The sequence below is a fragment of the Trachurus trachurus genome, assembly GCF_905171665.1.
Source record: "Trachurus trachurus genome assembly, chromosome: 14".
NCBI classification, from domain to species: domain Eukaryota; kingdom Metazoa; phylum Chordata; class Actinopteri; order Carangiformes; family Carangidae; genus Trachurus; species Trachurus trachurus.
In genome coordinates, this window is record NC_139903.1 from 20,354,963 (window position 1) to 20,380,832 (window position 25,870).

Consider the following 25,870-nt stretch of genomic DNA (forward strand, 5'->3'; position numbering starts at 1 on the left):
ATCTGGAAACATATGGTTTCTCAAGCAGCAAGTTCCTCTGTAAGAGGTTTGATATGAACACCAATTTGAAGGAGCCCCACTGCAGAAGTGACCCTTTATTACAGGTTAGATAAGGCATAAATGGCTGGTGTGCCCGCCGAGGGCCTACAGATTGATTCACTCAGAGTCACCTCTGCACTCCACATTGAAACAAATTACCACTGAACTGAATCCATTCGACTGCTGAAATGCCACTGACATGAGGCATCAGAAAAATAATATGTTAAACCAGAGAAGTTATTACCAAGGTGCACTTGTACTGTTCCTTTGAGCATCAAATGTGCAATTAAATGGATCAGCTATACAGCAGATTACCAGCAGAGGATGAAATGGTAAAATTGCATGAATGCCTGCTCCAAAGTACTGTGTGTTTCTTTCATGTCCACATGCCAAACACAACACAGTCATTAAGCTAAGGTTCATGTTATTAAAATCAAGGGTCATCCTATCAGAAATTAATTTGCCAAAGGGGGTTTCAAGGACACAGGAGCTATATCTGAGACCAATGCTATAGATAGTGTTATTAGTTTTTATGTTTATTATTATTAACAATACTGTCAAGTTATGACTCCATAAACATCTCATAGCCTATATATATTATATATGTATATATATGTATTAACAGCTGGGTATAACTGTTCTTAGTAAACACCATAAATAAATAAAATGTGTTTTTAAAAAATTTTTTTTATGAGGGACTGTTTTCAAGATAGGCGTTTCCCCACCAATATTCATCAAAATAAAGGAATGTGCCAATAATGACATACAAAGTTAGTTTACAGTCACGGGGCTGTTAAAATCAACTACATGTAATTGTCTTTTCCTCACCATGAGAATAATATAGAAAATCACCTGACTTGTTGACTGAGGCGTGGGTGTTCTACTGCTGCTCACATTGTAATTCATTTATTAACACTATACTATATATATATATATACTGTATTTGTTGCACATGAAAATTAAATCAGGTCCCATTTGAAACCTCAGGTATCTGCTTGAGTAGCTGTGAGCCTATTTAATATTTACATGGAGATATAAATCTATATTGTTTCACTGTGACCTGTAGATATTTTAGATGGTGTGTAAGATTCACGATCATCAGGGAATACCAGTAGGAAACATTGGGGCTATTCTTGTGATATTTTCATATTTATTATTGATTAAAAAGAGGAGATTCAGCAAGAGGCAGCTCTTTAATACATTACTACATCCTCCTGAGCTGTATGGAGGAGGCTTACAGTATCTACTGTCAGGAGTTACAACGTTGAGGCCACTGCTCACAAAGCACAGACCACCCCCGGCACTTACTCTCTAATGGATACAACTTGGCAGCACCTTGCAGGCCGTGTTGTATTTTCTGTACCAAGATGTGTTTACTTTGTGTAATAGGCATTTTGAATCTGTTCAGGGAGTTTTCATTACATTTACTGTACAAAGACAGAAGTACTTACAGAAGTATAGATCTGAACACAAACAAGAAGATACAAATAAAAATACCATTGTAAGACCATCAGTAAAGTCAATATGGACTTGAGCACTGCTTGCTTTTAAATGTGGTTTGTAATAATAAGCCAAAAATCCCATTGTGTTCTCCTACCATTTCAGTTTTATACTGCCACATTAATCTCCATATGCATGACACATCTGGCTTAAGCTTTCTCAGTTCATCTCCATTTTACTATACAAGCTTTTGCTATTAACTATCAGATGTCACCATCTGCCCCCTCCATCCTCTGGACCTACTTACCGTCTCCTAATGACCTGTGTGGCTTACCTGAGTTCAAAAGGCTTTGATGTCAGTTGCCCAAATGAAGAGACCTAAGACAGTAAACACTCCAGACTTCAAATAAACCCCCAAGTATGGATTTTGTGGCCGGGAGCTGCTGGATGAGTAAAGATGCACCACAGCAGGCTGGTATACCCACATCTCTGCAGGATGTTTGTGCTGCTGCTGCTGCTGCTGCTGGAACCACCAGTGAATGTGATGGGAGGGCTTTTAGACTTGCCACAGCGAGGGGTGAACAGCAGTGATCCATGGACTTCAAACACTGGTAGGACTCAAGCCTGGATCTGATCAACCCTGGCAGGGACACATGCATGGGCAAAGGTGTGAGATGTGAGCTTCACTTTGTATGGCGAAAATTCAGAGAAATAAAACAATCTTACATAATCAGCCTCCTCTTTTGTCTTGACTTTCTTCTCACTTTTCTTCCCACTGAATTTGCCGGTGATGCATCAAGTAAAATAGGCTTTCTTTTTTAAGGGTCCTCTATTGTATAAAGTTAGCTGTCCATATCTATTTTGATTATAGATCAGGTCTAGATTCTATATGAATTCTGAGAAGTATCAAAGCCTCAGTCCACAGAGAAATACACCCAGTCTGTATTCAGAAAATGAGCCTTAAAATCAGATGTCAGGACTTCCTGTAACTTTGTGAACTACTCACTAAAATGAGTTGATCTTAAAATTATAAATATATCTTCTTTTGGATCAACATTTCAGAATAAGACATGTAAAAAATGGGCCTTTAAATATCTGTGAATTAATGGAGGCTAAAGCTTAAAATGTATAGGCTAAATAAGGCATAAATTGCAGAGTTACACAACCATTACCTTCATTTAGTGTAGAAATGAAACATGTTTGAGGCTTTTGTACCAATCCTCTTGTGAGGCATTAAGTGCCCAATGAGCCACACTCCTTCAAGGTCAGAGTGTTGCTCGCTGGTATATGAGGCTATATCACGCTCAAGCATTTAACATGTTTGAAAAACACATTAAAGATTTCCATTCATGATTAAACTTCTCCTTGAGAGAATGAAGTAAAAAAGACAAATTGTTTGTGTATTGCATTTTCTTTAGTACTTTACATATAACGGGAAAATACAACGGTTTGTTTTCAAGAGAATACAGGAAATTTAACAGTGCTCTATACATTAACATATTATAATCAGTGTGGTGGTTACCTGGCACAGCCAACTGAGTTATGCACATCGTGCATGGTTTTCCATTAGGGCTGGGAGAGGGGTGGGGGAGCAGGAAAATACAGTTCTTCAATTACATGTTGTAAGAAGATTTAGTTTCTATTAGCAGCTTGAATAAAATACAAAATGACCGCTAACACTGTTACCAAAGCAGCATTACCAAGATTCACAGGATGTAAAAAAAAAATGATGATGAAAAAGTCAAATGTTGTGAGATGATTCATGTGATGTAAGATATTTTACAAATTGTGTGAGTAAATTAGTGGGAACAAAAACGGGATATTGTAACAAAACAGTATGTGAAGCTGCTATTAGATACTTAATCTGGTCTAGTAATGTCATCAGATCGGAGTGACGACATTAACGCTAAACACGAAACAGCCAGCTTTAGTTAAAGAAATCCTACATTCATCCTGAGACACCATCACTTCAAAGTTACACCTGAAACGCTTCCAGCTGGCTGCCGCTGTTCTCAATTTCATGGCAGATCATGTTGATGCTGTGGCTGAAGGACGGGCTTGGACTGTCAAAAAAATACATCTCATCTTCTGCTCAGATGTTAACACAGATTGAACATTATTATACAGTAGAATCAGGTCATTATTCATTTCATCCACGTGGAACATAGAGAGGGCATGCAGTAAACCAAATCCTTAAAGTCCCAATCCAGGATTTATCAGTATATCAAATGTGGGTCTATATACATGTAGAATATTCAAAGGTGTGGTTTACTGATGGAAAATAATCTCATGGCAACTTTAGTAAAAGTGGAAAAAGTAAAGCCTGTTCTGCTCCAGTATTTACAGCGTTGCTGGAAGGAAACTTTTTCAATCTTCAGATCACATTTAGCCGCCACGTAACGTCACTCGATGAACAGGAATCTATGTTTTAGTCCCGTTTGAAGCTAGTATTTGTAGAACAGCACTGCCACAAGGAGAACAATTCTGGATTGGGTCTTTAATCAGGCTGCAGGGGGCTGAGAAGCAGGTAGGATGGCAACAAAATGTACATTTGGAGTGAAACAGAGCTTGTGCTCGTCGTCACCACAGAGGGAGCAAGCAACATTAGTTTTCTCATAGAATCACCAAAAATCAGTCAGTCAGTTAAAAACAGAAAATAAAAATCCAAGCCCTTATATGCAGTAGAGAATTAAAGGAAAGTGACACGAAAACTATTTTTTTTTATCTCATAGCTGCTTCATTAGTCCTGAAAAAAAAAAAAAAACTTGTTTCATGTAAGATCAGAGCTGGAATAACATCAACCTTCATCTCCAGTCATCCACTCTACTACTAAAAAGCAAACGCTACACTAACAGGGCAACTGCAATTAAAAATTACTATTAACTCTGCTTTCATCATGCGCTCCGTCACTACGTGTCTGGCTGCATCGCTGCGTTTTGGTTGAAATCTCACTTAAGTTGTTTGATGCTCTTTTGCCATGTCTCTCCTGTTGTTTTCGTCCTGCTTTAGTGCGGTGGTGTTGTCGGTAAAACCTGTAAAAACTCAACACAGCAATTAACACCTCTGCACACGACACAGCACACCGTCTGTCTTGTTTACAGTCAATCAGCATCCTGAGATACGTTCACACGTCTTTTTCCAACCGCATCTGCACAGCTCAGGGCCTCTAACAACACCACCATGGTGAGAGCTACTAGTCTGTCCATAAAGTTCACACAAAGCAAATCTGTGACCACCCCTCCCCCACTCGAGTGAGCGTTCACAAGAACAAAATCGGGACTACGTACATTACACAGTGTGTTTGAGAAACAGCATGACAGTATGGGATGACCGTGATCTAAATGGCGAAGGAAAAATAAAATGCGCTCGGTGATTCTTCTGTATGGGTCCTGCAGACTTTCAGTGAGAATGTTTCCAACTAGCTTGTGTTTTTTCTGAACATTTCCCAGAGGCTGGAGGCCAGGTTCTCGAGGGAGGGGGGATAAATCATCAAAAGATTAGATCTGTTACAATTCTGATGCATAGCAAATCCTCATCTTCAACAATCAAATGTGACACCGGTTTGTTAAAAAGCTACACTTCTGTCGGGGCGTCACTGAGGGGAACCGTCTACTCATCATAAGACTAGAAAATTTTCAAGACATCAGCCAGCGCCCTCCGCTACTCCTATAGCTCCGAGTTAAGTAGCTTGTTTAACCTTGGTGCCGGAGGCGGCTCTGGCTCTGACGCGATAACCGTATATACATATTACTAGAGAGGAATGTCTGCATGTAGGCCTGACATGGCATGCGTGTAATGCATGATAACATATTTACTCCTGTAGTGTGTATGAATGATTATATAATTACAATACAAACATTTACAAATTTGGAAAAAAAAAGATTGTGCCTCAAAGATCCCCTTCCATGCAAAGACTTGTCAGAGATCCTCACAATACCCCATGCTCGAGATCAGTCGTAGCATTTTACATACTTGCTCTTTACTACACTGCCTCTAGCCATAGTGAGAAAACAGCGTGTTTGTTGACTGATAGAAGAAGTGAACTGTGACTGTTTTGATAAGGCATTAGATTTGTTCAGGACCAGGAGGACTAGTAGTAGTAGGGCACTGCTTTTGACTACCTATGAAATGTAGAAAAATGTAAGGAATGATAATGAGTACAAATCATGAGTGTGCTGCACCAAGAACAACAATGAAACAAGTTTTGCCATTAAAAGAACGCTTTTCCTACTTTGGCAAAAAACAAAATGATTTTTTTTTTTCAACTTAACTTTTCATGAGAGTCTTTGACAGTATTTCTGTTCATCAAAGGCCTCTTAGTTTGGAGAAGGTACAGTACTGCAGAGTCCCACTGAGCCAGCAACTACACAGCCAACACCACACGTCCTCCACTCTCCTGTCCATGTCAGGCTTCCTTGAGAATCAGGTCCTGAAAAGAAGAAGAGCTGGAGCAGCTCTCACGTCCGGCCATGGCTCAGCTTCCCAGTGAAACGTAGTTCCTTTAGCCACAATTTACAGATTTCTCTAGTGATTGAGATCCTCTGGTCAAGTCTTTGGCTTCCTGGCTTTCTCTTCTGTGTGAGCGTGTATAAGATTACAGCACTGTGCAAACTAAATGGAACAAACCCTAACCAAAACAACAGTTGGCCTTTTAGTCTGTGAAAATGTATCTTTCACTCAGGTGAAAAAGAGAAAAATAGAAAGGAACGTTTCTTTAGAAAGCTGAGAGCAGTGCTTCACACTGCGCCTCTTATCTCAGGCTATTTCTTTTATTCTGCGCATGTAATCATGCAGTTCCTCTGGGTCTTGAAAGCCCATATCCTGGCAAACCCACTGAATGTCCTCTTCATCTGCGATGGGGATGGAGTTGTAGGGCAGCTCCTCCGTGGGCAGGGTGGTGAAGGTGGTAAACTTGACTCTCTTGCGCTTGGAGGTGGGTGAGCTGGCCTCCTCGCCGTTATCCTTGGTGGAGCCGCCGGAGCTGCCGTCACCCCGTCCGTGTACCTGGCTTTGAACGCTAGTCTGGGAACTGCCACTGCTGTGGTGGTCCCCGTGACAACAAGTCTGTACGCCCTCCAGAGGGTTACTAGGACTCTCCACCTGCTGCGGCGACAGATCGCACTGGGCCCTCAGGGGCTGGCCGTTTCCCAGGAACACCCAGTGGTGGGAGTGGTCCATGTTGGCCTGGCCCTCGGGGGGGATCCGTTTGTGGCGGTATTTCAGCACAAAGACTATGCAGTTGATGAGAAAGACTAAGATGGCCAGGCAGAAGACTCCCAGTAAAGCGTACATGCCGATTTCAAGGTCGGTCATGTTGCGAGGTGAATGCACAAAGTCGTCGTCCTCCTCCTCTTCATCACTCTCAGTCGGCTGCTCCTCGTTGCTAATAGTGGGGAAATTAGTGTAATCAATGGGAACGCTCGCAGGCTGCTCGTTAGATGTCTCATAAATTCTTCCATTGATGTTTGGATCAATGATTGGACGTCTGGTGACAGGCCCCAGCTCGATCTCTCCCTCGGTGGTTGCCTCCTCTTCAGAATCTTCCTCCGGGCCGAAGCGGACCTTCACAAAAACCGCAGCGGACGCAATGACGCTCTTGCGTTTGGTTTTCTGGCAGGCCTCGCAGATGGTCATCTCTACACGGACCATCTCGCCAGATCCCTCCCCCTCCGCCACCACCACAGGCCAGCGCTGCTGAGGCTCTTGGGAGACTGACACCACCTTGTCATCCAGCGTGGAGGCGTTGAGGTTGTAGTCTTTGGGATCGAAGTAAGTCAGAGTGGCAGCTGTGTTGTCACTGAAAAGCATCCAGACGGCCAAACTGGCCTCCTGTCAGACACAAAGAGAGAAATACAGTTCAGATGATGAGAATCACTTTGGTTTAAGCTAAGAAATGGAAATGTTTTAACTCTCCCGACCTCCATATAAAGTAACTGACACCACAGAGGGGGCCTGTCATCAGCCAGTTAGTGACAACTCAAGAAAAAGATATTGAAACAATTCAAAATCTCTGTAAAACTACACAGCACATGGCACAGACCCCACAGCAACCCAAGCATCATGTTACAGTAAATCACCTAAATACAGAAAGACAGGCACCTTCTTGCATCTGATTACCAGGCTGACAACACAGGACAGGTTATTGTAATCGTCACTACAGAAAGTTTCCTCCTGAAGACACTAAAAACTTTATTGTCCGTCACAAGATGATGTTTCTGAACAACTTTTGCAATTACACTGGATTGATTACTTCACTGGACAATTTGTGCTAAGTGACTGAAAAATGTAAAACCCTCCAGATAATGGTGGGTAATGATTCTGCGAAATTGCTCTTGTAGCAGAAAATCCAGGTGCAAAAAGGTTGAACATGTCTTCAAACATACTGTGGTTTAGCGGTAATAGTGACCCTAAGACTTTAAGTGCTCATAATAGCATCTGGGGCAGATGCTTGGTTTGAAACTGACATTTAAAGAAGGGGAAATGTGTGACAGGTATTAAAGTTGCATGTTCTGTATAGCTCCTGCAAAACTTTTTGCATATGTATGTCTGGTAATCTCTACAAGTAAACAACATGGAAATGCAGAAATAAAAACAGTCAGAAAGCTGTGGCTCTGCCTCGTGTTTATATCTCTCCACAGAACATTTCAGTGGTTTAGATGCCATTTTTTCATGGTATTGACCGTGATTTGTATATCTGTTCCCAACTGAGCCTTTGAAGTTCTGGACTTGCTCCAACCTCTAAATCTCCAGAGCGTTTGTGAACATCCGCAGTACCCAGCGCTCAGCGCGAGCCTCGCCACGCACACACACACACACGGCCTGCCTCTGATGTGCACACCAGCAAACCACTTTCAACCACGCAGGAGGAGGAGGAGGAGGACAGGGTGGAAGGAACAGCAGCGTTGTCCTGAAGGCTACAACACAGCGGCGCTCTGCAGCACACACTGATAAGCCACACACGGCAGCGGCGACGTGTGCTCCGAATGATGAGCTCTGGTCTTCCTGTTTTGCCATGTGTGATCTTCTCATTTTGTATTTTGTATCACTCTTCAGTGTCTATGCCCCCCTATAGAGACAGCGGATAAAATGCCTCAATTCCTGCACGGTGGTTATCTGACAACATTCATCTGCAGCAGAGAAAACCCCAACGCTGGCGTCCATGTAATCAAGGCAACATTTGACAGTCGCCTTTGTTCACAGCTTGCCTGCAACAGCAACCAACCATTAGCTGGGCTGACAAAGAGAGAGGGAAATTTTTGTTTAGGAAACAGAGTAAGACGGGCTTTGGCTGCTTCCTCTTGTTGGACCTCTCGTAATTTCAGGGTAGAAAAAAATGGAAGTTTGTTGCAGTGGTACTCCACCAGGAGCCAAACCCCTATCATCCCAGCATGACAGAATGAAGGCAGCCTTTGATATGGATGATTTGAATAATACATTGAATATGGCTTATCTGTTTTTACGAGCTGACTCTGCTGCGAAAAGGCTGATGTAGGGGAAAATGTGTGGGTGTTTCGACACTGACAAAACAATTGGCACCTGCTTTTCTATGCTGATCCAGTGCAGGAGCGCTGCATGTAGAGGAGGTGATTTTGTTTAGTCTCGGGTGAAATATTGCTAAAAAGAGTAGCTTTATTTTTTTGATGCAGAAAAAGGGGGAAAAGGGCATGAAAGAGACTCTGAGGGATTTCTGTACTATGTTGATATTATTATACGCATCTTACCTGCCATAACTTTGACACACAAGTTCTCCAATTAATCTTTTCTGTGTATTTCCATAAACGGATACATATTTGGAAGTTTTCTATCTTTGATTTCCTCACTGTCTCAGATTGCGATGGCAACGGGGAATACACTGTATGTGGATGTAAACTGAACATAAACAGCCTGGATTATAAAATATGCATATGCGGAAAAACACCCCCCTGGAAATGTCGTTCAGAGACATCAAGCATCGACATGAAGAGCAATCGTACCATTCAGTTTCATAAATACCTTATTAAGAGGCTAATTTCAGCAGCAACAGTGAGTCGTAACAACACAAATGGTTTACGATGAGCCTTCAAACACTGAAGCTCTTAGTTCTGAAAGGCTTGAACTTTGTCAAGTAGAAAGGAGAATAATGCAAAGAGACCTTGATTTTTCCAACTCTCTCCATCCATAGTTTATGTGTTTCATTCATTTCTAGAGTAATAGAGGACATTTAGAAAGTTTTCCAGTGAAACAGAATCAAATGGCTTGAAATAGCTCCAGCACTCCTCTGAGAGCTTTGTCGGCAGAGGAATTGGCTGCCTTTTATGGCCCGGCCTTGGAGAGCACTTAGGACAATACATTACAATAATTAAATTTCAAGGTGGCCAAGAAGCGGAAAGCAAGAAAAATTGGAATTTAATGCTCGCTTCTCTCTCACTGATGCTTGATGTGGTTGTCGTTGCATTTTTAGCAACTTGCAGGCCAGTGAAAGGGCAAAGCAGGAGAGGAACTCTCACAGACACACGCACGCACACTTCCTCTTTAGGCTGAAGTTGGGCTGCCAATTAATTACTTGCAGGGAAACGCATGGATCTTTACTCTTTTACCAAACAACTCTGATTCTTTGTTTTTCACCCAGACGTGTTTCCCTTCTCACGCAAACAATAAATGTACGACGCAATTTTTGTTACGTATCAGAAGTGTTCTGCCAGACTTGGCTAATGTGGAGGTTGTAATAAAACAGCACCAATAAGTCTATTTCACTGCAGCTGCATTTGTCTTGTGTCCTTGCCAACTACTGGCTGCAGCTTGAAAGATTTAGCACCAAAATTATTTTATTAGTGAGAGGTGGAAGTAGTTCCCACTTGCTACTGCAGCTGCTGAGGGAATTTGCAAATAAAGTTTGTTTAACCTCCCTGGAGAGAGCGTTAATAGGAAAAATAAGTTCCTGTTATGCTGTAGTAACTGTATCCTCTATTTAGGACATCTGTCTATAAAACATTACAAATGGATATGTATTAATATGATACACTAAATGTTTGATTCAATTTGTTGATCCAATATTTAAACGATTTCATAAATGGAACTTTGTTACTACAGATGGAAATGAGCTCCTAGCTAAATCCGGTATATGTGCACATGACGTGATGTGCACATCGCTAATTGTCCATTAATGTGCATTGTCCTCATCAAATAAACAATAAATGAAAAATGAAATTAAAATTTTGGCTTAATAGCCAGTAGCCAGTAAACACAAGAAGTGACACACTGGATAATTTTAGTTAGTCCACAATTAGAATTTTTTTTTCTTCGAGAGTTACTGTAGCCTGGACCAACTTCCTCTCTGGTGTCAGTGTCATACAATATATATATAGCCAACTGCACATTTCCATTAGACTGTGGTTAGGCTGACATTTGTGTGTGTGTATGTGTGTGTGTGTGTGTGTGTGTGTGTGTGTGTACAAATGTTATTTCCTGCTGACGTTTAGGTGTTTTAGGGGGCAGGGTTGTGTGAGTGACAGGCCTTTTGAAATATAATAACATCTGAAATATTAAATATGGTCTGAATGAAAACTGAGAAAATGTGTACTGAGAATTACATTTCCATTACCAAAAGTACAAAGATCAATATGAGTTCAGCTGAGATCTGGCATTTTAGCGCATAGGAGTTTTGTATGAATAAAAGCAGATATTGATTTATTACATAATGGATGATGCACCAGGGTTAACTTGGTTATTTGCATATGAAACATTTAGACCAGTATCTTATCTTATCTTATCTTTTATTATCCTATCTTATCCTACCTGTTTGGGAGCAGTGAGAGTCTGGAGGCCGGTTGCCTTGGCGACCATGGTGTGGCTGTTGCCGGGGCTGGGCTGCAGTGAAAGGGTCAGGCCTGAAATGGCATGAACCCTCATCTCTGTGATGGACACTTTGTCGTCTGTGACGGAGAACGCTGACTCTCCCAGCACCGCGTCCACCGCCAGCGGAGACTCCACCTGCAGAGAGGAAGAAGGAGGAAAAGAAAGCTCTTTTATCGTCTCTCTACGTGACAGAGGGACATCACTAAAGTCCAGAGAAGACAACAGATTTATTGTCTGTCTGAGGCTCATGAAGCCCATGACAAGCCAATTTTGGATTAAAGTGCTTTGTGCTGTTTTTTCTTCCACTATGTCTTGAATCCATGTGTCAATGCCTCTCTGTCTAACATCGAGAAAAACAAACAAACAAAGAAGCCAGACTCAAGATGGAGGCCATCGGCAGCCAGACAAGGTAGAATCCAAAGCAGCCACCTGCCACACACTTTCAAAGTGACATTTACCAAAAAACACTTGTATGAATCTAAGTGTCACTGCATGGAAATCCAAAACCATTTAAAGCCGGTGTCACCTCTCCCTCTAATAACGGTTTTCTTTCTTTCTTTTTTTTTGGACAGGCCTCTGCACCCAGTGCTTGGACCACTTTTAAAATATCATCATTTCACTTTGCAATTGCAACCAGAGGTCATGAGGGACTTGAACAAAGTAAAGAGCCATTCAGCCGAACAGTGGCCTTGTCCTTAGAGCCAGGCGGGGAAATTGTTTCCACCTTCATCTGGAGCATTTATTAACTCTAGCTGGCATGGCAGAGTGTGTAATGCTAGAGCAGTGAAGGGTCTGATCCTCTGATGAGTGGCCAAATGCATCACATAAACCCAAACTCCCTACATTGTCTGGAAGCCGTAGATTTGTCTGATTTGTAATTTGATGGAACCTGATGTTTGGGCTCAAATCTATGTGCCACATAATTTTGGTGCAGTGTAATTTGTCATGCTTGAGCCAAATCATCTGTGGAAACAGATGGATCAGCAGATGTCTGACTTTATTAATTTGGTCTCAATACATTATGATTTCTGTTGTGTCGTAAAATCGTAAACCTACCCTCGAAAACACACACACAACCTACACATCCCGCAGCTTGCTTAGTAAACACCCTGTGTATCACAACATATTGTATAGAAGAAATCATGGACCACACCCCCTCATATCTTCTCAGAGATCTATCATTTGCTCCGTAACATTCAGGGAGATGTACATAAGGACTTCCTGTGTGGGCATTGAGAAGTAGCTTTAGCACATCCTCACTGTCCCAGGCCACAGTATTGTTTTACAGGTCCCATCAAAGGTCCTCCTTTTACTGGTGCCTGAACTCCTCCAGTGTGGATGCTTCTGCCCAGAGCCTCAGTGCTGCATCTCTACTCTGATGGGCTATTGCCAACCTGTTCTTGCTGTCTTGCTGTCTGCCATGTCAAATATCAAGGGGACACCCTGTCACTTTGAGTACCTGTAGCTACCAGGGCCATGGGATGTGGTGGCGGACTTCTCCCCTACTAGAAACCTCCCTCAGGGGAATGGACGCTCCTAAAGGCCTCTGCTCTTCCCACCATGTCCACAGAGATTAGAAACACTAGACACAGTAGCAGGGCAACAACAGACTACCCTCCACCTAGTGGTTTTAACAAAAGTTTATTCTATTTTTTATTTTTTAGCTTTATTAAAGCCTGTGAGAGTCCAATGTCATCTTATCTGACATGTGACTGTCTTCAGATTCAATGCTGGATCTGGGAATTAGATGAATGACCATAACCCATGTTCAGCCAGGCCTCTGGCAATGATTCATAGGATACAGTCATTTCCTTCATATAAATACTTGAATGAATGGCTGAGGATATACTATACACAACATGACTGCTTGCAATTAAATCAAATACAGCTCATGTGTCATGCATCCACAAGCACATTGTAGAGTTGACTGTGGTAGTTTTTTAACGCAGTTGCACAATAAAGGTCCAGGAGACTCTCTCTCTGGAGACTCTCATGGTCTCTATCAGTACCAGGGTTTACTCAGTGGAGGTACTTTTTCAAACCACCATTTCACAGGAGCCTGCTGCTGAAAATGCAATAAAATAATATAAAACCATCCTGTACTAACCCAACTCCACTTCAATATGCAATGTCTGGATGAGATGAATAGAGTTACTGTATGGTTCACTGGGCAACACAAGAGACACATGCAACCACAAAAACATTACAGATACTTACTGACGTCATGCACCTTCACCTACCGGTAACTTTAACCCAAACCGAAACCTAATCCTAGCCATAACCCTACAACCAAGTCTTAATCCTGAAACAGCGAAATCATGAAGCCACACAACCATAGAAAGATCTGCGCACACACACACACACACATACAAAGAGATACACACGAAGCCCTAAGGCATGTACTACTACTGTAGTAAAAGAATGCATAAATAAACTTTAAAAGTTTCCATGAGGACAACTCAGTTTCATAAAAAATCACTCTCACTACAGGAGCTATTTCTGCTGCGGCTAAGAGTTGCTGCTTTACACCTGATTTGTATTTCATGACTAGTTTAACAGAGGACTTAATAGAGGTGGAGATCACAAGTCATATCAAGGAAAGTGATGGGGGTGCGGGTTGAAAAATGTGTCCTGGTCCCGTGTGGAAAAAAACAAACAAAACCAAAATAAACATAGTGACATAAATCCAGAGTGAGGTCAGTGCGGGTGCACCTCTGCCAGTGAAAACTGTTTGCTTACAATTGATTTTCTGCCATTTCACATTGCATTCAGCTGTGGCTGATATTTTCACCAGCCAATTAAAGTGACTAAAAAAGAATATCTAACACAATCAAAATCAATACTGGAGACTTCGTACAAATGTCAAAACACGATTCACCACATGGTACGCTGATTGTATGCGCCAGAAATGTAATCATAGAAACTAATCTTGTTCAGGGTTAGGATCTGTGCTGGAAACGTATATTGTGTAGGCATTTATTCCTCAGCTGTCATGTATCCAATTTCAGGGATATTTAAGAAAAATCACTTTGTCACTACAAATCAGGTGCTGCACTGCAAGTTTGGTATCACTGTCTGAACCTCCCCCAGTCTCTGCTATTTCTGTTCTTGAGTTGGCAGAGTCAGAAATCACATAAACCTGTTTTATGCATGTTATACTTACTCCAAATCTACCTAAACACAACCTTTTTAATTTTGCACATGAAACAGTCACATAATACAAACTAAATAAAAAAAAGAATAAAACACAAAATGTTTTAGCTCAATAAGAAGCCGAGCAGAACATTTTGGGACAAAAATGGGACTCAGTGATATTTATAGACAGCTCATAGCAGTTCCCACCTACAGTTGCCAAAATATAAAAAGAGAACCAATAGAAAGAACAAGACTTTGAAAGCAAATATTAGAATTGCACATAGAATGAGTCATAATTCATTCCTGCATACTACTGTATGTGCAGGTTCGACGGGTGCATTATTGACTTATGATGCTAGATTGCTGATATGATGGACCAGATGGTTTGTTACACAGAACCATCTGGGAAGGTTTGTCAGAAACTGTTCGGAGAGGGGCAGGTGCGCTCAGAAAAAGTACTTGGCAGGTGATTGGATGAACCATCTGTCTGTCAGACATTGTAGTAGTAGACCACCCAAAAGGAAGTACAAGTCCGAGGAGCTCTGGGAGGAGATATCTCCTGCTCCACTCTGGACTCTCCAATACATCATCAAAACATCTGTCCATCAAGACTGAACTTCTTAACCTTCTACAACCAGTGTCAGAGTTTACATCTCTCTCTCTCTGCTCTCTTTCTGGAGCTCTAGTAACAACAGGTTGGAGTCAGCCAGTCAGAGGAGAGAAGGCTCTGAGATTCTCTTCAGATTGGCTAGCTGTTTTCTGAGAGATCCAATAAAAATAGAGCAGATTTCACTGCAAGTGTTTAATATGTGGGCGGGGCTTTGTGTCTGTTTTGTTGTGACATCACACAGTTACAGGAGGTTCTGATGGCTGGTTTGAAGGCTCAGTTTGCATTTCAGTAAAGTATAATACAGACCCTAGACCTGATCTATAATTAAAACAGACATGGGCATTTCACTCCACTCTTCTCAAATCTGATCTGATCTGATCTGAAAAGAAGCCTTTTTAGATGTAAAATAAATACTTATTCCAGAATCTCAAGTCCAGTTGCTGCTGACTCAACACTTTCTCATCAAAGCATTTTAAAAATGCACTACAGGAGAGGTGAATTATTACTTTTCTTATACACAAGTGAAATCAATAGAGGGTGAGTTCATTCAAATGATCTAAGAGCTTATGTTCAGGCACAGATGAAACATTAGTACTAAAAGCTGAAAGTACTGTATAGTTGAAGGATGTGGCTGATAATGGATTTGGTGTTTGAGTTTACTGGAAAGTTGTTATTAGCTGCCACAATTATGAGTTCTAAATAACAATTCAGTTGAGATCACAGTAAAAAAACCTTTGGATGAGCTTAAAGGATAATTTCCGTTTTTTACAACCTGGACATTATTTCTAGCATAAAATACAATCATTTTACTCACCCAGAAACTTTGGTGTCATTTGGAGTTGTTTTGACGAAATTAGCCCCAGTGAAGCGGCGCGTATCCGTATAATGCGAGAGCACGGGGCACCCAATGCAGCCTCTAAATAACACATTATCCGCCGCAAAACTCGTTCATTTCGCCAATATTTTGTTATGATACACTAGTGCTATTCCCCTCCGAGCCCGTGGTGGCATGTTATCAACATGCGGCGCCTGTAGGTTGACTACTAACCTCCGACCTGGATGATGTCATCTCCGACCGCTGCCCGGCTCATTCTGATAATAATCATTCTGCTTCGGCATTCGGGTCCATTTTTAGCTCAACTAGCCGGAGCTTTAGTAAGTCCAGGTTGAGGAGAGGAAGCCTGTGGAAGCTGAACTTCATCCAGCTGCTCATTTTGCTCTGACAAGTCAGAAACACGCAGAAACGAACCATAGCATTAGCCGTAGCAAGTTAGCCGCGCCGGGCAGCGGTCGGAGATGACATCACCCAGGTCGGAGGTTAGTAGTCAACCTACAGGCGCAGCATGTTGATAACATGCCACCACGGGCTCGGAGGGGAATATCACTAGTGTATCATAACAAAATATTGGCGAAATGAACGAGTTTTGCAGCGGATAATGTGTTATTTAGAGGCTGCATTGCGTGCCCCGTGTTCTCGCATTATACGGATATACGCGCCGCTCCACTGGGGCTAATTTCGTCAAAACAACTCCAAATGACACCAAAGTTTCTGGGTGAGTAAAATGATCTTATTTTATGCTAGAAATAAGGTCCAGGTTGTAAAAAACGGAAATTATCCTTTAACAGTGACAGAGACAAACAATGGTCAGCTGCTCTAACTATTTATTTTACCGGCACAGTTGTCTGTTTTTAAAACCAGACTGGGGGAGAACTACTGGCACTGCAGAGGGAAATTAAGCTTCAAACAAGATTTGTCACATAAAAAATAGAAAACCCAGGAGAAAGATTTTCTCCCCGACCGCTATCAATTTGTGATGTTTGTGAAGTATCTCAGGGTGTGTTTGCTGATGAAGTGCAGAAATAGTTTTTAGTTTTCCTCCGATTGCCTCATTTACTTTTACCACAGTTACTGATTTGCTAAGTTTCCCACAATGTCTGAGGAAAACCCCCACAGAAGCATCTGGGATATGTTAAATCCAGTATGGGTGGTTTTAATGATTGTGATGAAATCAGCGAAGTAATTACCGGTAAGTAATTATGTAAAAAAAAAAGAGGTTTCTACTCCTCTGAGCAGACAGGATACAGGGATGTTAAACATATGTGCATACGTAGAGGGAGCATCAAATCATCAAGTCAGTTTACATGAAATTCACCTAATAACTGTGCTAGATCAAAACAAAACAAAACAAAACTATTACTACTAATTAGTTCCATATGAACTGAAAATATTTTTACGCAGCGTCGAAAAAAAGAGAGAGAGAGAAAAAAAAACTATTTCATGATATGTTCAGTAGACCAATTTCATTAGCAACTTGAATCCAGTGGTAGTGGTTTTATTTAAGGTCCTAATTGGGCAGGATCAATGTTGGTGGAAGAAAAAAAAAGAAGGAAAACAAAAAACACTGCTTTATGGTGGCTGATAATCAACCTATGAAAAGCAAGCACCTGTAGCCTGAGAATAAACACAGCTATTTGACCAAATTTAATGTGTTCCATTATCTGTCATCTGTGTTTTTCTGTGCCGATGAGGAGAGGTCAGCTGGAGTTTTGCGGCAACTTGCAGCATCGCTCCTAGTTGAATTTGTCATCAGCGCTGCAGGCAGGGGAAGTGAAGTGGAGCACGAAAGCAGTTACACTTAACATGTTCTTCAGCTGGGAGCTGCACTGTCTGTCACGGGCCGTATACAGCGGCGCACAGTGTCGTGTTGGTGGCCGTCACAGGAAGCAGAGGATCAATGATGAGTCCGAGCAGCAGAATGACACCGACCAGCACCGTCAGACTCTCTCTGCTTCCTCACGCCACTGAATTTTACCTGCATCACACTACCCTTACTTCCCTCTCTGCTTCTCTTCTCAAACATTGTGGTCAATAAACCACACGTTTGCATGGTGCAGCAGTAAATATCAGTGGAGGATTTACTCATGCAAGCTGTAGACTTAATACTTTGTACTTTAGAAAAACACCTGAGGAAAACAAGGCGCCTCTCAGGCAACAAAGCGTCTGCATACACCACCAGAAAATTACACACACAGCCGGGTCTGAGGAGGACCTTGAGAAGAGATCCCTTTTGTCTGCACTGAACAGTCTTTGTATTGCACTATTTCAACACAGGTGATAATACAGGTGGATCTGCAGCAGGCAATTTGAATCTTCTATTAAACTTTCATTATGCTTTATGACACTAAAAGCAGCTCTAGCTTTTTAAAAGTGAAAGTTGCACTCAATCACAAAGTTGAGCAGCAGTAAAAGCATGTCATTCCCACTAATTCAGACGCTGCAGATTTACACTGTACGCCCCAAAATAATATCTTTGTCTGATTGGGGGACTGGTGGGAAATCTCACCAAACACAATGTGACATTATATGAACCCGACACAATGAAAGTACTCTTTCTTTTCTTGGATTCAAACTGTTCTTTTTCCCCTCCCTCACAGCCCCTAGAGACTGTCAAAGTAAAAAGACACATTGTCTTTGTTTTTAAGAAATGTACAAACAGTTTCATTCTGCTGGAAACTCCCTCGGTGTGTAAATAAGAAAATATATAACTCAAAAAGATAGAAATAAATACCTAGAAATAAAAAATAGAGAAGTCTAATGAGTTCTTTGTGCATCTTGTAAAAGTAGATGTTTTTCTACCCTTTAGAGGTACAAATTAAGGCACAGAGTAAATTTAGAGCAGTGGATGATATATAATTAATTTTCTACACTATAATAAACTTCATTCACAGGTTGAAATATTAAAGTATCTGCTTGTTCCTGAATTTTGTATCAGTTTTCTTTGTTCACTTAAAGTGACTACAAGGACTTTCGGAAAGCAAAATTTTTTCACACTACATTTCCCATGAGCCTCAGTGCGCATTGTGACATTTTTGGACCGGCGCAAGATGAACAAAAGCAAAAGCATTTGCCAAGAATGTTTTCATTAATCAAGAATGAAAGTCGGAGGTTTGAAGACGATCAGATACCGTCGTAGTTCCGACCATAAACGATGCCAACGAGCCATCCAGCGTCATTATTCCCATGACCCGCCGGGCAGTGTCCGGGAAACCAGGAAACTAGGAAATGCTGGGCGAGTCGACCACTAAATAATAATATCAAAATAACTATAAAGACAAAACAATATATTTATCGAAAACGGACCCATCAACAAGTGTGGGTAATGTAGATTCATCCACATGAATATGAGACTCTTTTATAACCACAAGCAAACTTCTCAGGGTATCTTTAAACAGATGAAGTGGCACAGGGAGTTAACAAGGTCAGACAGGACATGTTGTATGATATCAATAAAGAAAATTCCCAAGAAAATACAGCTGACTGTTCAGAAGAGGAGTTTTAGCAAATTGAACCTTGATCCATTTTTGCAAAATTAAGTGACAGATCAATTTCGTCTGGTTACACATTGAGTCCTCCAAGCTCTCGCCTTGGTATTTGTAGAAATGATGGGCATTTTTCACCACTCTCTCCATCAGTGTAATTAACATTGACGAGCGCTGAGAAGTATCTTGCCTTTTCATGCTTGTTTGCACAAAATACAAAGTGGTTCTCTTCCAAGAGGATGAACTGATGAAATACAAATGTAATACCTCTCGAAATGTGTTGAAAAATGAAAACATGACCCTCGCTTTCAACTTTTACCGTCCTGTAAACTTTCAGGCAATTACACAGCTTCTCATGTCGCACGGTGAAGTGGGTGCAGCAGCTGCAGAGTAAACCTCCGCGCGCCCACCCCTGCGAGGCAGAGGGTTCCCTCGACAGCCACAGAGGCCGACGGCGGAGCAGCCAGCCCAGCCGCTCCTCGCGTTCCCCCCTGTAAAATCACTTCCTTGGGGGACATTGTTAATTTAATTGGACAGATCAAAGGAGGGTGAGAGAGGGGAGGAATAAAATGTGACAAATGTCCTGGGCCACGAGACGAGACACTGCTCTGGTGCTTGTGACGTCTCGGGGTAGAGGTTGTGATGTGGGACTTTGTTCACAGATGCATGAAATAATGTGTTCATGTATGTGTTTTTATCCTGCATGTGATTTAATGTTAGAGATACATATGTGCTGTAACATGAGAGCAGCATCTACAGTATATACGTGAATATTTCAATACAGCGTTGAAGATCTGGATGTTGAATACATCACTTGGTGCAAAGGAAGCTGAACATTTCAATGCATTTATTATGCCTTTGCCTATATATTTTATAGCTGACATGTGTCTGTTTAAAAAAAAAATACATTTAGATTATTATTTGAACAGTTTGACAGCGGGGGAGATTACTGAATTATAAAACTGAGATAGGCCTGTGTTGTGGGAGGAACTTGCTCTGCTGCTCATTTGCTACACAAACCTCCAGCTCCTGTTTTTTTTTTCCTCCCTTTTGAGTGACAAGATTTATCCATGAAATCCATGTAAATCACACAGGGAAATTAACACTGAACCAGGGTTCAAGCTGTTGAGATACATAATACAGTGTTCTCATGGTAAAGGGTGAACGCAGCGCTACGTGAGATGAAAGATTTTACAGATTCGATTCGATTCTCTGCTCTGCTGTGTGTTTTTGGAAGACGACGATTGCACATTTGCAGCTATTAATTAAATAATCTCTGCTCCGAGGACTAACAGTGAATTTTGTTCAACTCTGGCTCTTTCACTTTGAGAAGCAGCTATTGTTCAGTAATCCTCTGGATTAAACTCCCAACTCCCACCAGGTTTGGTGAATTCTTTGGAAGTCACGATTCAGCCCCGTTATCACGGCGTATAAACATACTTTCTGTGGCATAATTAAGACCTGCTTTGATTCTTGTTTGACCTCTAAAAGTCAGATGTGTTTCCCCTTTGTGTCTTCCTATTATTCAGACCTGTCTAATGTAACAGAGAAATACTGTTATTCATGCAATACCCATCAACCGTCCTTCCAAAAACAAAGGAGTGAAATGTCTGGGATACTGCATTAAGTGGACAAAAGCTGCTCCTTCTATTTATTCATATTCATGAGCTGGTGGACAATTTGAATCTGTCTCCCAAGACTCAAAGACTAATTCAAATCCTCTAACAGACTGAACATCTCAGTAAGACGGACCATTGTTGAGATATATGCTGTTCATTTTCAGAGAATCAGCATGACAATATCTCTGCTCAATGTAAAATATGCTCTCATCTGGATCTTTTTAACGTCTTTGTAATTTGAGGTTTGAAGCCACCAGTCAGTGGAGTGTGAATGAAAAGTGAGTCCTCAGGGATCTAATTTCTGTTTCCTTCATGGTGTTTTAACATGAACTGTTTAGGATTCTTTTTTAAAAGTTGCCTCAGACTTTCATCATTCAGTCACACCTGTGGGGACGAGCAGCATGCCGCTGGAATTTTAATTGTGACTTGGCGAACCGATCGTTCGACTTAAACATCTTGAAGTGACGCCCCACTGGAAACGAGCAGCGACGTCCACTTGTAGAGACATTTATATTGTCCTCCAGGTTTAGCAGCCATGTTGGCAACGTGTCATTTCACCACTTTGGTCCGGACTGACACTATTACAACTACTCACCTAGAACTGGCTGGATTACTGTGTTAATTAGTTAGTAGAGGTGCCCGGTGGTCCTCTGAATCGTATCCATAGAAACGACTGGAGCATCAACATTGAGAAGTATTATGTATGCTGTGTCTAAGTCTGTGTGTGTGTGTGGGTGGGTGGGGGATTAGGGTTGATTTGGAATTTCTAGTACTTTTATTTTGCAAAGCACTTTGTGTTGCTTTGTTTGCATGAAAAGTACTACACACGTAAGGTCTGATGAATGATTGACTGACTGATTGATTAGGTAAAAAGAGAAGGCTTTATTAGCCCTCGCAATGGTTCAGTATCAGCATCTGATATATCTGCATCACTATAATCCAGCCACATCAGTTTTGAGGAATCTATCATCTCCGGCCAGGCTCCAGTATGTTGCTCCACATCAATCCATCTTTTAAAATTGTTTGAGGGATGAAATCATTTCTACTTATTTACTTTTACTTATTTATTTATATACATTCTCACAATTGCTACGAGTCAATGAAGCAAGTTACGTCTGCTGGTAAATTGATGTATAATTATTCATACCCTTCAGCAGATTACAGATGATCCATTGCTCATTTAAAATGATGGATTGGTGACTTCTATCTTTCCTCCCTATTTCTCCATCATCAGACACATCCATCAGGCTTCTATTCTTCCTGCTGACAGGCTGAAACTGTGATCCTTCACGGTGATCAAAACTCTCTCCAACCGTTAGTTTCCCTCCGTCCCCATAAATGACCAGCGAAGCGTCGGTAAATCACTGCGCTGGAGTCATAACTTTTGCCGTTTCTTTTATAAGGACTTCTGACCCTGTCTCGGCTGATGCATTTATATGCACTTATGTCGGGGGGAAGGGGTTCTTTTACTCCAGAGAAGTGGACATCAACTGGCATACACTCACAAAGAGACAAGCTTTTCCTCTTATAACAGATACAAACACATAGACGTAGACACAAACAGATTAACATGATTGTGAAAACACTGTATAAAAGCCTGCGGATAAATCCTGTTCATTAAGATTCCTGTGTAACATTCACAGATTAGCCTAACCAAGTTAAGTGCTAAGTGAAACAGAGAAAGGAACACAAGCAATCGAACCATCAGACTTGTGTTAAACAACCCGCCCTCCCCAGTTACCGAAACTTATCTGAAAAAGAAAATGGAGATAAACGGTGAAATTACCACCTAAACTGTGAGCCGCAACATCCATCACATCTTATCGACCGTCTCCTGAGTAATGAGGGATTATTACGGACATTTCAGGTGTTCTCTCTTCAGGTAATCTGGATAAACTGTTGGCTTGTTTACAGCCTCGCCTGATTCTCTGACTTCTCGGACTCCACAAATATCAGCATATGTATTTTAATGAGTGCAATGTCACCATAAGAAATAGAAATGTTGCCCACTGCTACAGGATGAACTAAATGGGCATTACCCTTGAAGTAAGGCACTGTCAGATTTATAATCAAAGAAAGAAGCTGAGGGTCCAACTGCTGCAACAAACTCAGAAAAGAGTAATGAAAAGTCTGAAATCTCACTCCCTCATCTTTTAAACTCAGCCTTCACTGTGTATATATTTGTGTGTGTGTGTGTGGTGGCTGTGGAGCCCACTCCTCACTCCAATGCATCGTTTGTCATCTGAGACACATTTCATTTTTCACTCCTGATTTATGTGGATTGCCAGTGCTGACACGTGAAGTGGAGGTCCGTTTACCTTCAGCGTGGTAGAGCCCAGCTCCAGGCCCACCAGGATGGTCCGGTCCACCAGCTCCGCTATCCTGGGGTCGGCCACCTTCAGGGAGTCCTGGACCAGGTCGGTGACGTCCACCTGCCAGTCGGGCCCCAGCATGGTGATGACTTGGTCGGTCCCCTCGGTGGAGGTGGTGTGGAACTGGGTCAGCACCTTGACCAGGGCCCGCTGGTACTGCAGCGTGCAGCCTCGGCTCACGCGGCGCTCGTCGTCTTCGTCGTCGGCGTCGCTGTCTCTCGTGCTCCTTGGATGGAAACAGAAAAAATATAATTGAAACAGAGACAGAAAATACACGAATCACACCTCTACCTGGTGGCAGTGGCTGCACTTGTGAACACTGTGGATACCAGGTGCTGCAAGTGAGATAAAAAAAAACAAACATCAGAGGCCAAACTGAGCACCCAGGATTTGGCCGACTGTGTCCGGACATGGCCTCTCGCAAGATCGAAAGCCACTGATAAAATAAATGTTGGGAACCGAAAACCATCATCCAATCACAGCTTCTTTAAAACCGAGCAGCTGCTGTTCAATTACGCCCAGCACAGTGCCACCAGTCTACAACTGAATCTGCGCCTTCTGTTCTTAAACGTCCCCCGTACTCTCTTTATAAAATGACATCATAACGCTGATGAGAAACCTGGCAGCGCTCCACACAAATCCATCACATTATCTGTTCTGATGTAGTGGCGATGAGGAGAATGTCCTCCATGCCAGCAGGGAAGGAGATAAGCTCCAAAAAAAAAAGCAGAGTTTTTTTGGACTGGTGCCCTTCTTATTTCACAGGAGCCCTGGGCAGCGGGGTTAAACATGCCAGGTGCATCCCCCGCCGAGTGCAATCTGCTCTACAACGAGATGTATGAGGTTCCCAACTTCCCTCAGCAGGCTTGACAGTCTGCCAGTTCCTCCGAAAAAAGCTCTCCTCTGCTTAATCTTTTCTTTGACTTAACTATCTGAACAACTTGAGATTCAGGGAAGGCAGCTGGGCTGTCAGCCTCCGACAAAGTATATATCCCACCCATTGACTCAGGGAACAGGTCCGACTATTAGGCTAAGCACTTCTGTCACTGAGGTCTCATGGACACTTAGAATACGCTCTCTCAATAGTGAAATGCATCATTGAGCGTACCTCTCCACCCCGTCCCACCTAATGGGTTTGATTATTAATTCATTTTAGCACACTTTCTCTCCACACCTCATCATTCCCACCAACACCTCAGCACTTTGCTCTGCCGCTGGCACGTTATGGGATGTTTAGGAATAAAAGGGCCCTCCCATAAGGCTCTCACGGGTCGTTGGAGGTACCTGCAAGTCGCTGTTCATTCGAGCAACTTTAACATCACCTCGTGAACCTCTTTGCTCCGATTACACTCGGGTCATGGACTTTTTCACTTCTGCGTCTATGGTTGGTTGCGTTTATACAAATAAAAAATGTTAAGCACTTCACAGTCAGTGTGTGATTTTCTCACAATGCAGGCGAAGGCATTATGAATTTGATACAATGGAAATGACTGACTTTACAGATACAGTGGAGATACAGAGCAAAGGTCTGATTCTATTGGTGTATACATGGATGACACTGGCACCAGCTGAATGTGCTGTACAGACCAGGAGCGCAATGACAACACAAGGAAGCAGCCAGGTATACAGTAGCTCCAAGTAGCAGGCCTGTTGGAATAAATGGGTTTTTAGCTGCTTAAAAAAATAGTCCAGAGTCCTCTGCAGGCTTAATGAGAGGATATAGTAGGCTATCTGAGCTTACGAGCTGCCAAGTGGAAGGCACGATCATCCCTAGACCTAAGATCCATGTAGAGAAAACCCTGGGTAGAGGATGTAAGGGTTCGGCTTGTGGAGCTGAGGTGTTGAAGGTCAGTGATAAACTGTGTAGCTAAAAGTGAGCTCTGAAATTTTAAAATATGTTCTAAATTTAACTGGAGACTGGTAAAGACTAGATTGTGTGCAGGTAGAAAGGTGTGGCTTTTCAGCACGCAAGGCCAGTGTTTTTGGAGCTTTACGCATATATGATAAGTAACTTTAGGGAAACGTCATATTATTTTAAAATGTGTTGCCCCAACTATTTATATTCTAACTTGTCTCTTGTGACTATGTGACTATCCCTTAAATAGCCCAAGTCTTTTCTGTGGGGAATTGGGAACTGGAGCCTAAAAGTGATGTCAGCAATGATGCGCTTTTCTCTCAGTTCTCATTGGTTCTCTGGCATCAGACGTCATTCAGACTTTGGTCCGTGTGTGTCAGGGACTGACGGCACCGCCTCAGGACATGCGGTGGATGTGGTACTTAGAAGGTAAGCGAGTTAACACCACAGGACACGCTGAGGCTCCACACTCAGTTACTCATTCAGTTACGCTAGAGAAAAACCCAGTGAGACAGTAAGACTCCCTCTGTCTCTGTCAAGGAGTTTCTCAACTCTTGGCTCAGGTCAGTGAAAGTTTACCTTCCCAAGTCTGTACCTGAAAATAAGGTTGATATATTTTCTCCCCCAGAAGAATATTGTCTGTTCT

At 42.1% G+C, this 25,870-nt stretch overlaps 1 protein-coding gene across 4 annotated transcripts in view; it reads right to left on the reverse strand.

The window, feature by feature from the left end:
- Window positions 1-2,920: 2,920 nt before the first annotated feature.
- Window positions 2,921-25,870, reverse strand: part of tmem132e (transmembrane protein 132E) — a 390,488-nt gene continuing 367,538 nt past the window's right edge. For all 4 annotated transcript variants that reach the window (XM_083986689.1, XM_083986691.1, XM_083986690.1 and 1 more), the window contains 3 exons: window positions 23,316-23,595; window positions 11,254-11,448; window positions 2,921-7,308 (listed from right to left, as the gene is read on the reverse strand). In XM_083986689.1, the coding sequence (XP_083842815.1) occupies window positions 6,235-7,308; window positions 11,254-11,448; window positions 23,316-23,595 (1,549 nt within the window). In that variant the 3' untranslated portion in view covers window positions 2,921-6,234. The remainder of the gene's footprint in view (window positions 7,309-11,253; window positions 11,449-23,315; window positions 23,596-25,870) is intronic.